Raw genomic sequence first — 14,654 nt, 5'->3', positions numbered from 1 at the left:
GTCTGGGGCTGTTTTGCTGCTTGCTGTGGTAAATGGAACCATGAATTCTGCTGTCTACCAAAAAATCCTGAAGGAGAATATCCGGCCATATGTTTGTGACCTCAAGCTGAAGCGCACTTGGGTTATTCAGCAGGACAATGATCTAAAACACACAAGCAAGTCCACCTTTGAATGGCTTAAGAAAAACTAAATTAAGATTTTGGAGTGGCCTAGTCAAAGTCCTGACCTTAATCCGATTTAGATGCAGTGGCATGACCTTTAATGCTTGAAAACCATCCAATGGCTAACTTACAACAATTTTGCAAAGATGAGTGGCCAAAAATTCCTCCATAGCGTTATAAAAGACTCATTGCCAGTTATCTCAGACAATTGCAGTTGTTTCTTCTAAGGGGGGGCTCAACCAGTTATGAGGGGGCAATCACTTTTTCACACAGGGCCCTGTAAGTTTGGATTTCTTTTTCCCTTTATAATAAAGACCTTCATTTAAAAACTACATTTTGTGATTACTTGTTTTATCTTTGTCTAATATTTAAATTTGTTTTGTGATCTGAAACGTTTAAGTGTGACAAACATGCAAAAGAGTAAGAAATCAGGAAGGGGGCAAACACTTTTTCCCACCACTGTACATGTACAGTTAGTGATAGTATTCTTGTAACACCCCAGGTCATTTAGGATGTTTAGATGGAGAGAAGTCTTTATACATGTATGGCTAGCGTTAGTATTCCTGTAACACTCCTGGTGGTCTTTGGTGGTTAGGTGGGTAGTAGCCTTAATCTCTGATGTCATTTCATGGATAGTGCTATTGGTAGTATCAATAATTCATGATGGTTTAAGGTGGTTGTGATTGTGAGTAAATACCTAAACTCTCTATGGGTTCCATGATGATTTGGGGGGTTAGCATTTAATATTCCTGGCAGTTTAAGGTAGTTAAGGTGTTAATGGTCAAGAACAAAAACTATAACTATGATTAAAATGTATTTTAGTCATTTTGGAAAATCTCACTATTTTTTTCAGCCACTCAAATACAGGTTTCTGAATACTAGGAAGACACCTCAAGTCTTCCCCTTGCACCTTTAATACAACTGTGTTGCTTTCCAACACTGGTTTTGAAGCCCACCTCTGAAACACTTTCTTCTTTACTAGGTTGTTATCAGAAATCCCGACTCCTGGTTGCTGCTTTTAGCTGTGGTCTTCTGCTGCTCTTGAGTATCTTCATCTTGGGTTATTTTATGACTAAGTGTAAGTAGAGACCTATATTTTACATCCTGTTATAGGTATCTGAACCTTTGATTGAATAGAAGTTAAAATATGTTCATTTACTTAACAACCATTCCAGTTCCAACTAAGGGGGCTTCTAAAGACAAAAACAACAACCCTTCTGTCACGAACGTGGTTTGTGGAACCACTGTGCCACGGACCACGGAGAGCCTGGAGGGGCATGACTAAGCGGACACCGGACTGTTCACTAGAGCCTCTGATGGTGAGGTTAGACTTGGCTCCCGATGAACGCCAGACGCCACTCCAGAACAGACAAACGGGCGCGCAGTAGCTGGACCCAGTAGGACAGGCAGCATGGTACCCAAGGGAGGCAAGCAGGATAGCACCAGAGTGCATCAGGCTGGGCTTGCAGTGGAGTGCAGCAGACTGGGTTTGCACCGGAGTGCAGCAGGCTGGGTTTGCACCAGAGTGCAGCAGGCTGGGTTTGCACCAGAGTGCAGCAGGCTGGGTTTGCACCAGAGTGCAGCAGGCTGGGTTTACACCAGAGTGCAGCAGACTGGGTTTGCACCGGAGTGCACCGGGCTGGGTTTGCACCTGAGTGCACCGGGCTGGGTTTGCACCTGAGTGCAGCAGGCTGGGTTTGCACCTGAGTGCAGCAGGCTGGATTTCCACAGGAGTGCAGCAGGCTGGGTTTGCACAGAAGTGCAGCAGGCTGGGTTTGCACAGGACTGCAGGAGGCTGGGTTTGCACCGGAGTGCAGCAGGCTGAGTAGCGGGGACTAGCACGTAACCTTTACAACATAGACTACAGAACAGGAAGGTTGCTCAGGCATCCCCCCCATGGGGAGGATGCAATATATTTGGAATGCCCCACAGCCATTGGCTGGGGACGTAATAACAAGTGCGCTCGCTGGCCCTTTAAGAGGGCGGGGGCGCGCACGTGCGCGTGCCCTAAGGACACGCCCGGAAGCCCTGCTGGAAGCAGGCAGAGCACGGGAGGGGAAAGCGCCGGCCGCAGCGGGGGTGGGTGTGCTGACACACCGGAGTCCCTGCCTGTCAGGGTGGGGATCTGATGTGGCAGTAACACCTGCTGACAATTTCTATGTGAATACATACATATGACCAGCCTTGGCTACAGCAAATCAATAAATTTGTGTCAAAATAATAATGAGGCATGTTCTTAGTAAGTTTGATGCGTTATATGACTTATTTTTTAGCTCTGCCACTTTATCAGGTCACATTTTAAAACTGTTAAAAATTATCCAAACACATAAAGAATTTGTCACATACTAATTACTTCATTATTTGGATCAGTTATATTAATCTGAGAGAAGTCATACTAGACATCACCAGACTCTCAAAGGATCAATGCTAAAATTAAATGGTTAAAAATAAATTTGAGCAGATGCATAAAATCATTCCCCGTACATATCCCCTATGTTATGATAATGTTCCTGTTTATCCCAGGCTACCTTTAACTTGCTTTTTAGAAGTGAATAATCCAGATTCTCTGATTTTAGGAATTATTTTATTCATACAAGCTTAAGGCCCATGATGCTTTGTACAGAAGTCACATACTGAAGGGTGGTCACATTACATTTACCTGAAGTATAGATCATTCCTGTGAGCAGTTTGCTGGGGAGATACAGATGTAGGCCGAAGCCACAGGAGAGCAACACCCATGTCATAGACAAATTCAGGCTAACTTTAGGGAGAGGCAAAAATGATTGTTTAGTAATAGTTTTACATCACCGGCAGAAAAGAGCAAATATCCTATAGGAGATTGAGCGAACAGCAGAATACGCAGGTTTATCAATTTATAGCTCACAATTGGTACATTCTGTTGTTTACCTTCAAATGCTTTTCTTCTAATATTGAATGTAATATTTTTTCCCTTGTTCCTTTTAAAATAAATCTGATTTTAAACTTACAGATTATGCTATAGAGATGGAGTTAGAGAAAGTTAAAGAGCAGCATAGACGGCACATAATGATGGGTGAGTATTAATGTATACACATAATCTATAGAGGTGCAGAGCAGTGGCATATAAAGAAATCACAGGGCCTATAGAAAAAGTTCTATCTTGGGCAAACTCACCCCCTCTCCAAAAATATATATACAGTACAGACCAAAAGTTTGGACACACCTTCTCATTTAAAGATTTTTCTGTATTTTCATGACTATGAAAAGTGTACATTCACATTGAAGGCATCAAAACTATGATTTAACACATGTGGAATTATATACTTAACAAAAAAGTGTGAAACAACTGAAAATATGTCTTATATTCTAGGTTCTTCAAAGTAGCCACCTTTTGCTTTGATGACTGCTTTACACACTCTTGGCATTCTCTTGATGAGCTTCAAGAGGTAGTCACCGGAAATGGTCTTCCAACAATCTTGAAGGAGTTCCCAGAGATGCTTAGCACTTGTTGGCCCTTTTGCCTTCACTCTGCGGTCCAGCTCACCCCAAACCATCTCGATTGGGTTTAGGTCTGGTGACTGTGAAGGCCAGGTCATCTGGCGTAGCACCCCATCACTCTCCTTCTTGGTCAAATAGCCCTTATACAGCCTGGAGGTGTGTTTGAGGTCATTGTACTGTTGAAAAATGAATGATGGTCCAACTAAACGCAAACCGGATGGAATAGCATGCCGCTGCAAGATGCTGTGGTAGCCATGCTGGTTCAGTATGCACCCCCACACCATCACACCTCCTCCTTCATGCTTCACGGTGGGAACCAGGTATGTAGAGTCCATCCGTTCACCTTTTCTGCATCGCACAAATACACGGTGGTTGGAACCAAAGATCTCAAATTTGGACTCATCAGACCAAAGCACAGATTTCCACTGGTCTAATGTCCATTCCTTGTGATCTTTAGCCCAAACAAGTCTCTTCTGCTTGTTGCCTGTCCTTAGCAATGGTTTCCTAGCAGCTATTTTACCATGAAGGCCTGCTGCACAAAGTCTCCTCTTAACAGTTGTTATAGAGATGTGTCTGCTGCTAGAACTCTGTGTGGCATTGACCTGGTCTCTAATCTGAGCTGCTGTTAACTTGCGATTTCTGAGGCTGGTGACTCGGATAAACTTATCCTGAGAAGCAGAGGTGACTCTTGGTCTTCCTTTCCTGGGGCGGTCCTCATGTGAGCCAGTTTCTTTTAGTGCTTGATGGTTTTTGCAACTGCACTTGGGGACACTTTCAAAGTTTTCCCAATTTTTCGGACTGACAGACCTTCAATTCTTAAAGTAATGATGGCCACTCGTTTTTCTTTACTTAGCTGCTTTTTTCTTGCCGTAATACAAATTCTAACAGTCTATTCAGTAGGACTATCAGCTGTGTATCCACCAGACTTCTGCACAACACAACTGATGGTCTCAACCCCATTTATAAGGCAATTAATCCCACTTATTAAACCTGACAGGGCACACCTGTGAAGTGAAAACCATTTCCGGTGACTACCCCTTGAAGCTCATCAAGAGAATGCCAAGAGTGTGCAAAGCAGTCATCAAAGCAAAAGGTGGCTACTTTGAAGAACCTAGAATATAAGACATATTTTCAGTTGTTTCACACTTTTTTGTTAAGTATATAATTCCACATGTGTTAATTCATAGTTTTGATGCCTTCAGTGTGAATGTACAATTTACATAGTCATGAAAATACAGAAAAATCTTTAAATGAGGTGTGTCCAAACTGTACTGTATATACACATGTATATTTATTTATATTTTCAGCAGTCATGTCCTCCAAATTTTGTAAAGCAGCAGAAGGACAAGTATTGTGACACGCACACAATAATTTTATCCTTATTGAAGCCCCTTTTTGTTTTCACCAGCAATACCTCTTTTATGGCCACTATAGAAAATGATGCTTCCAAAAATGCCTCCACCCACACACACTGAGTATGGTATCCCACAGTGAATACCCCTCTACATAGTTTCCCCCCAAATGTACAGTAGGATGACTACGCAGTATCTCCAGCAAAGTATGATGTCCCCACAGTGCCACTAACACAGTATAATATGCCCCTAAAGTGCCCCCCTATAGTATGATATCCCCATAGTCCCCATACACACACACACACACACACACACAATATCATGGCCCCCACACATTATGATGGCCTGTTAGTATGATTCCCTCACTCAGTATGATGGCACCCGCAGCCCACTTTCAGCATGATAGTCCCCACTGCCCCCTACTCAGTATGAGGGCCCATACAGCTCAATACTTAATGTGAGGGCCCCCACAATATGAAGGGTATCAGAGCCCACACAGAATGAGGGCCGCCACACAGAATTAGGGCCCCTACAGTCCCTAATTCAGAATGAAAGCCACCACATCCCTCATTCAGTATAATGAGCCCTATAGCTCCTCACACAGTATAATGGCCCCTACAACTCCATACTCAGTATGATAGTATTATGGCCCCTACAGCTCAACACTCAGCATAAGGGCACTCACAGCCCCTCACATAGTGTGAGGGCCACCACAGCCCTCTACAAGAATGAGGACCCCCACTGCACACCACTCAGTATGGCAGCCCCCACAGTCCCCCACCAGCCCTCCGCTCAGTATCCCCCAACATTACCCTACCTAGTATAATCGCCCCTACCATCCCCCACTCAGCATAATGTTTCCCACCAGCCCCCCAATCAGTATAATGGCCCACTCAGTATAATGGCCCCAATAGCTCCCCACTCAATATGACGGCCCCCACATTTACTGACATTTTAAAAAAGCAAATATAACTCATATAAACCCGTTTCCCCATCCCCCAATGCTCTGCTCCGATATATGGGGTGCAGTATGAGGGGGGAGTCAATGTGGTAACGTCATCGTATGCAGATTCACAGGCAAAGGTTGAATGGTGGATGACGGCGCTCTCGGAAGGGGCTCGGGACCTTCCCAGAATCATGGGTCCTATAACTGCCATGTGAACTGTCACTATGGATGGTATGCCCCTGGTACAGAGGTAACAGTTACATCCACGCCCTGGTTTCTAAAGGCCCCCAGATGCCCCTTTGCCAAATAAGTAGAGTCTGGCATTATAAATGGCACATGGTAGGTGAGGTCCCAGTTACATATTTTTCACCGATGCCCAGAAGCATCAAGCTATACTTCTAATTAGCTACATTGCTAAGTGCTTTAATAAAACTCAGTCTTTTGTTCCCACAGGTTCCTTCCTTCTATATAACGAGGCCCATAACAAGTGTGCAGAGGTGCGCTCACCTTCCGATCGCAGAGAGCTTTTTGAGCTCACCGCCTCCGTTTGCTCCTCAGCTTCCAACTCTCAGCTCTTCCATTGGCTCCCAGGAGGCAGGCTCATGAGCTCAGAGGAGGGACTATGTGTAGGGGTGGAGGGAAAGCCTCAATCACAGAAGCCACTAAGGTTTTATCAATGTGACGCTAACAAGACCTTGAGCTGGGAGTGCTACAATGATACTTTGTTGGGAGTCAAAGGGGAAAATCTTTTCTTTAACTTTGGGAATAATCAAAAATATGTGGTCATGCTTTACTGGGGAACTGGGATTTGGAGTCGTTGGAGGGCCCGGAATCTTGATGGATCGGTATTAGATGGAGGGGCTTGTGCTTAAGGGGGATTATAACCATTTAGAAATATATATACACTGATTCAATGGATTTATTGTCAATAGTGATAACATGTCATGTCGCATGACTGCAGTGATAGGCAGGGAAAGAATAGTTTAGCAGATATTTTTCTTTATTTGTTCCACACATTTTGTTTTATTATATAAAGTGTTATTCTCTGTTTAGGCCAAAAACACCATATGGTTGGAATCCTTTTACTGGAGAGTAACGCATTATGACTGCTCAGATAATAGCTTCTCGGTTAGAGCTGGATACAATTGGACCTATGAATTTATCCAGTTTGATTTCAAACGCAGGTTGTATGCAAATAACAATGCCCTTTAAATCACATGACTCGGTAGAACTCATGTATATCACGTACAAATATCAAGTACTATCAAGTAAACTTTTGACTTTTTACTTTGGCCGTGAATAGAGAAGAAATAGAGCTCAAAATTTGTACAAGATAAAAAATACTGTTTAAAAAAGTTAAAGAGAATACAAATGTTTAATAAAACAAATATTTTATGCACATTTTTATTTTAGATGTATGCAAAATAGACAGCATCAAATTCAAGGTGATAATATGAACTCGTGATTTATTCTGGCAAAAACATGAGTGGCAACGTTTCGATCTACAATAGGTCTTCATCAAGTACAAACAGGAAGAGCAGGTTTAAATAGTGTGGCTCACAGAGGTAAACCAATCACCACAAAGCCACGCCCACATATACAATTAAACATATTAAACAACATCACCATTAAAACAATATAAAAAGTTGTTAAACTTAATCTCCTAAAGAATATGTACAAATTTTTTTCTACCTGGAACTATTCTATTAAACTTGATGGACAAAAAAAGAGACCATTCAATAGCAAATCTGTCTAAATATCAGTCAAGGAAACAAAATATACATTTACCACCAATCCTTGATCCTCAAATTGTCGTTCTGCCCCTCCTTCACCCGTGTTTCCTTCGAGTTGAGTCTTACCATCCTCTGATCTTGTCCTCCTCCTCTTCCTTCTATGTTTCAAACCACCTCTTTGCCTCCACTTGTTCGTATGATTCTGTCCATCATCCCTCTTCCTAAAAAAGGGGGAGAGGTATAGGGCCCCATACTTGATTCAACCATGGATTCAGAGTCCCTGGTGGTAAAACCAAAGTTGTTAGAGAATTTCTCCTGTGGCTTCTGGCAACGACATGTTGAGGCTGGTCTACCCCACCTGTTAAATTGTGCAGGCACAGTTCCAGATTGTCAACGGAATACACAGCCCATATTATAATCCTCTGCATCTCTGAACCATTTTGTGCATTTGGTTTGCTCAATACCTTGCTTATATTTAGAGAGGTTCTTATCCAGTTTCCCCTTCAGGGTACCCATCTTCTGAGTTGTATCCTGTTTCGCCAATTGACTTTCCAGGTCATTTGCTCAACGTAGGGTTTCTGTGGATTGAAATTGATATTCTCATGAAAATACTCTCTGACCTGGAAAGTCAATTGGCGGAGCAGGTTAAAACCCAGGAGATGGGTACCCTGAAGGAGAAACTGGATGAGAACCTCTCTAAATATAGGCAGGATATTGAAAAAACCAAACTCATAAAATGGTTGAGAGATGTAGCGGACTCTAAGACGGGCCATGTGTTCTGTTGGCAATCTGGAACTGTGCCTGCACAATTTAACATATAGAGTAGACCTGCCCCAAGAAGTTGACGTCTAAAACCACAGGAGAAATTCTCTAAAATCTTTGGTTTTACTACTGGGGACTCGGAATCCACGGATGAATCAAGTAAGGGGCCCTCTTCTGCTCCCCCTTTTTAGGAAGAGATCAATGATTGATGGCAAATATATCTTCCATTGCCTTGACTAATATTCAAATAGATTTATTATCAAAGGGTCTCTCGTTTTGTCCATTGAGTGGAAATCTTCTTGTTCCACCTAAAAAAGGATTTGTACATTTTCATTATGAGATTACTACTAGGGCATTAGGTTACGTACCTATGAAGGGTATGTACAATTGACTTCACTGAACGTGCACACTATTGCCCTCATAAGCAAGAGTTACAGAGCCCTGATGGTGATGTCACCTGTGTGATGGATGTCAATCATGTTTCCCTGCGCATGAGTACAAGACCCTAGGCAGGACTCGTCTTGGGTAACAAACACCCCATCGGACTAATCCTGGCTAATTTGCCTACCGCATGCCAGAATTATAATGCAATATTTAAAAAAAATAGGAATAAGTTTAAGACACATGAAGGACCTTCTTATGATTAACAAAAAGATATGGACCGCACATCCAAAAATCATATGGTGATTTAATGCCTCTTGGCAAAAATACACATAACTGAACAGGAGGTTCTTAGTTTAACATTCTGATCAGACTATATGAAACCCACTGCCACGTCACAGCACACCTCTTAGTGGGTCCTAACTTTTTATAGCCATAAAGGAGCAGCACCGTGCACTAACCACCGTCACAACGACAGTGCACCAGCAGGGCGGGTAGCCTGGTGCCTCACAGCACCCATAATGCAAGACTGAGTCCCCGTGACTGCCACACTGCCCCACAAGCACAAAACCACAGCAACAATGGACGACACACTGCACCAACACCAAGTAAAAAGAGCCATGAAACTCACCTTCCACAAGCTGAAACTCACCTTCCACAAGCTCTCAGACTGTGAACTGAGAGCAAAAATAGGCAGAACCCATCTTACAGTTTCCTGCTGCTTAAATGGGAGGTGTGCTGAACCAAGTAACCTGTCAGTCATGTTTCCCTAAGCATGAGTACAAGATCCGAGACAGGACTAGTCTTGGGTAATCAACACCCCATCTAACTAGTCCTTGCTAATTTGCATACCGCAAGCCATACTTATAATGCAATTTTTGAAAAATAGCAATAAGTGTATGGCACATAAAGGAACTTCTTATGATCCAGGGATATGCTTACATAAAGTTATGGTGGCAGGTTTGCAGGTTCCTTAGAAGAATGGCCGGAGATCACTTTAATCATTTACGGTCAAGTATGATAATGATCAAAAGTAATGCCAGACATTCACAGCTACTGCCTAGAAAATTGGACATTGAAAACTACTTTGACTTAAGGAAAAAGCTTTGGACACTTAACCCTTTTGTGACATAATGTGTTTTTAATCAATTGGGGCTCTAAAGTTGACTTGCGCTGATATCATTACCTCAGTTCAATAAACCTGGTCTTCCACATGAGCACAATGGAGACACCAGCTCCTGGAAATTGGTATCAAGAGGTAAATGGTGTTTGAATATAGTAGCTACTTGCTGTGTTGTCGTTCAATAATTGTCCTCTGTGTTTGCTCATTATCTCATCCTGAGGTCTTTCTAGATACTTGTGTTGTGCACACCACAAATGAGTAGATGCTTAGACAATGACAAATAGGCCCTCAGTGTTCTTTTGGAAGTGGCTGTTTTTTTGGGAGAATGTTAAAAGAGTATTACCGAGTTTGCAAGTCTATCCTTAGGATAGAAGATGAATTCCTAATCGGGGTGGGGGGTGGGGGGGGAGTCGGGACTCGCACCGATCTCAAGAACTGGGTCTCTGAAAAGTCCCATGTGAATGGAGTGGTGGTCTATTCTGTGCAACTCTGCACCATTCATTCTCTATGGAACGACAAAAGATAGCCATTTGGCCTTTGGCTCTTACAATTTACTGGGTATAGTTCAAGAATGGGTAAACGAGGACGTTAGGTATGAAACATAACCTAGTGAAAAGAAGAAGTATATTTCCTGTGCAAGAAAGAGATAATCTGCTAATCGGAAGGTTATTCTGAAGCTAAAATTAGACTTTTCAGAAATTGCATATCTACTTACTATACATGCCTTCTTTTCAATTTACTGTATGTCATGTGCAATTATATACAAACCTATGTCGCTTAGGGATTAGTGAAAGTACTTTTAGTAGTAACAGTATTCGTATCATACTCCTGGTGGTCTAGAATGGTTTAGCGTATTACTATCCCTGACGAACTAGGGAGATAAAGCGCTTTGCCCGACTCTCCCCATTGCCCTGTGGTGGTGGCAAGTGGGGTAATATATGTGGGGTTGATGTTACCTTTGTATTGTCCAGCGACTTCAACCCTATTGGTTAGTAATGGAGAGGCGTCAATAGGATGCCTCTCCATTACTAATCCTATAGTCAAATTGTTAAATAAACACAAACACCCAGAATAAATTAATTTATTTGAAATAAAACACACACACAGTTTTACTTTTTTATTAAAAAATAACAAACAATGTTATACTCATCTAACACCTAATCTCAGATGCCCTCATCTCCTGTAAGAAAGCAAAAATAAAAAACAACAGTATCCCTCACCTGTCTGAAGTTCTGTCCCACGTCGTAATCCAAGTCTGGGATAAATAGTGTTCAACTAGGATGGTGCCAAAATGCGACCGTCCCCAGCTGAAAACCACTGAAGAATGAGCTGCTGTGAGCTCAGCCTCAGTGACTAGCGGTGACATCATAGAGTTCACCGCCGGTCATTGAGGCCGTATTCCCAGCCGAGCCGCTAGCGGTGATCTCACAGAGGTCACCGCAGTTCATTGCCCCGGCTGAGAGTTCAGCCTCAATGACCGGCGGTGAACTCTATGATGTCACCGCTAGTCACTGAGGCCGAGCTCACAGCAGCGGCAGCAGCTCATTCCTCAGTGGTTTTCAGCCGGGGATGGTCACATCTTGCCACCGTCCAGGTTGAAAACTATTTATCCCAGACTTGGATTACGTTGTGGGACAGAACCTATGAACAGGTGAGGGATATTGTTGTTTTTTATTTTTGTTTTCTTACAAGAGGCGCATTGGGAATTAGGTGTTAGGTGCGTATAACAGTATTTGTTATTTTGAAATAAAAAAGTAAAACTGTGTGTGTGTTTTATTTCAAATAAAATACTTTATTCTGGTTGTTTGTCTTTATTGAGAATATAACTATAGGATTAGTAATGGAGAGGCGTCTGTAGGGTTGATGTCACCAGACAATACAAAGGTGACATCAACCCCACAAATATTATCCCAATTGCCAACCGCCACAGGGCAGTGGGAAGAGTGATTGATTCGTCATTTCTTGGGCCACTGAGAGCTGATATTTTTAGCCTCGGAGGGGGCCAGCTTCAAAGACCCCTTCCCTGGCTATTAAAATCAGATCCCAGCTGTCTACCTAGCCTTTGCTAGTTAGATTTTAGGGGACCTTACGTCAATTTTATTCTGGGCTCCCCCTGTAATCTAGCCTGTAAATGCTAAGCAAACAGCTATGGGCTGTTATTAATAGGCAGGGAACATTTGGGCCTAATAGCCCCTTCCTAGGTTATTAATATCAGCTCACAGCTGATGGTTTCAGCCCACAGCTGACAGTTTTGCCTGGCTGGTTGTCAAAAATACAGGAGAACCCATGCTATTTTTTAATGAATTTATTTATTTATAGCTCAGGCGCCGGCAGATGACTACTCCCATAAGCCGTGCCTGCTCCCCCTGTTATCGGCGACAGCAGGTGCAGGCTGATGGGTGTAGCAGTTGCATCTGCTGACGCCTGTGACTGGAGGTAAACTCTTTATCTCCGGTCACAGCTGCGTGCTCACACTGTCATCTGACAGCGTGGGAACTACAGCCCTCTAATCGGTGGTATTAATCTTACCACCAGTCAGAGGCAGTGTTTGCCATGCTGTCATGCACATGACAGCGTGGCAAACACCAGATGTTCCGGCCCTTATTCCCACGCTGCCATCTGACAGCGCAGGAACTGCAGCGCTCTGACCAGTGGTATTAATATTACCACCAATCAGAGCCACCAGATTTTCTCACGCTGTCATGCAGATGAGAAACACTCAATGTTCGGGGTCCCGAATCCGAACAGTAACACGGACTTCCTGGTGAAGTCCGTGTTCGGGGTCCATGCCCAAACAATAGGTGTTCATTACGGACCCCGCACTTTACTGTTTAGGTTAAAAATTTATCAGCAATTTTTCATTTTTCTAACAAAATTTACAAAACCAATTTTAGAGACCACATCATATTTGAAGTGACTTTGGGGGGCCTATGTGACAAAAAATATCCAAAAGTGACACCACTGAAAAAACTACCCCAAAAACTGTATATTGGACCTGAGGAAATAATTTACTTGTAAAATGTTGTTACACGCACGCTGCTAGGTTCAGATAGGGGCGAGACAGGTTACATGAATTCTTTGGAATCCTGGGGGAACCGTTGCTCAGGGCGACCATAGACCATGTGCTGCAGCTTCTCTCTGGCACACAGGGGTATTGACCCTAAGGCACAGAAACGTAGGTTGTTTCATTTGCTGACCAGACACACTTGACAAGAGTTCTCATAAATGGTAGAACAGTAGCATTTAATAAGAAGCTGCACAGCCATTGCAAGTTAAGTCTTATGAGCCACAGGCTCCAGTGACAAACAGTACAGTTTCCTTAGCAGCACAGCAGTTCACAGTTTTCCCAGTAGTACAGGACAGCACAGTTCTAATGCAAAGGCACATTAATGAACACAACATTCTTTACAGCACAGTGAGATGGAGGGGGGGAGGGTTTGCTGAGGGAGATAATCCCTGTGACACCATTTCTTCCAGTCCTTATCTTTCTGCCTGACAATACTCTGCACTGCTAGTTCAGGAACTCTACCTGACCTGTGCTTAGCTTCACTCCTGACTTGAATCCTTTTCACTTGCAGGGGCGCTTCTGTGAGATACAGAACACACACCACCTTTCTTTTACGCTCCAGCCAGACAGTAAACAACTTCCCCACAATCCCCCTGGGGCTCTGCTAAAGCACTCCCTGTCTCCTATGACTGTGTTAACCCCTCTAGTTGCTGGATGCTTCTGGAGCACAACACTTCCTGTCTCCTGTGCTTGTGTTACTTCTAATAGTTGCTGGATGCTTTTAAAGCAACAGCACTACTTCTAGATGTCACAATGTATGTTGTATCATCAATACAGCAAATGGTTCTTTCTTTGCTTCCTTCATTATCAATGTCGATGTACTATTACACTCTAAACTTCTGTAATGTCAAATGTGGTTTAAATTGTAACACTTAATAGTAAATACACTGATAACAACTTGTACAGAGTGCACAGCAATAGTAAATGCACCTAATTCATTATATACAACAAGAACACTCTTACCTATAATAAGGTGCACTGTGTAAAGTCCCACCAACCATGTCCCCAAATGCATGTTTCAACTGTTCCCACTTGCTTCTTCAGGGGGTGCATATACTACTGATTGGAGATACACAATAAAATATACACATTTTTTAGCATCAAACACTTTTTTGTTTTTCCTTGTTCAGTCTATAGTTTCAAGTTGCTAATGGTTACTACTGTAGAAGGCTGTTTTATGCTATGTTGGAGCTGCCTAGCTCCTAATTTGAAAATGTGCCTAGTGGTTTTGATTTATCTAAGTGATTACAGGAAGTGTGTGGTAATCTGAAACCCATCTTTTTCCCATCACCTAACCTTGCCTGTGTGAGTGGTTGTCTTGAGTGTAATTTGCATACTCGTCGTCATTTTCTAACTAGTTACGCATTAGCTTTTTGCAATGTGCTTGCTGAAAATTTACACTGGGCTGCACAACAGCTTTAATAAAATTGCAAAGTTTCAGTTTGCAGTCTCTATTTCTTCATTCGATGTCAGACACCCTGACATGCAGTTTGCAGTTTTGTAAGGGTGTGACAGGGACAGTCACACACCTCTTCCTTATGTGTATAAACCGGTTGTAACTTGTGGTTATAAAGGAATGTTTTATATTGCATAGAACCTTATAGGCACCAAGGTGCATAGTTAATGTAATGTTATAAGATATGTTCTGATAA

The 14,654-nt window shown here is 42.7% G+C and overlaps 1 protein-coding gene across 1 annotated transcript in view; it reads left to right on the top strand.

Annotated features, from left to right (window-relative positions):
* LOC141165303 (uncharacterized) overlaps positions 1–7,691 on the top strand; it is a 29,222-nt gene extending 21,531 nt beyond the window's left edge. The window contains exons 3-5 of the mRNA XM_073650902.1: positions 1,144–1,239; positions 3,151–3,213; positions 6,390–7,691. Of these exons, the coding sequence (XP_073507003.1) occupies positions 1,144–1,239; positions 3,151–3,213; positions 6,390–6,808 (578 nt within the window). The 3' untranslated portion in view covers positions 6,809–7,691. The remainder of the gene's footprint in view (positions 1–1,143; positions 1,240–3,150; positions 3,214–6,389) is intronic.
* Positions 7,692–14,654: the final 6,963 nt, after the last annotated feature.

This window comes from Phyllobates terribilis, unplaced genomic scaffold, assembly GCF_046119375.1.
Source record: "Phyllobates terribilis strain yellow unplaced genomic scaffold, ASM4611937v1 Scaffold_11__3_contigs__length_659146591, whole genome shotgun sequence".
Classification (NCBI taxonomy): domain Eukaryota; kingdom Metazoa; phylum Chordata; class Amphibia; order Anura; family Dendrobatidae; genus Phyllobates; species Phyllobates terribilis.
Note: the sequence above shows the minus strand (reverse complement) of the source record. Positions and strands in the feature narration are given on the sequence as shown.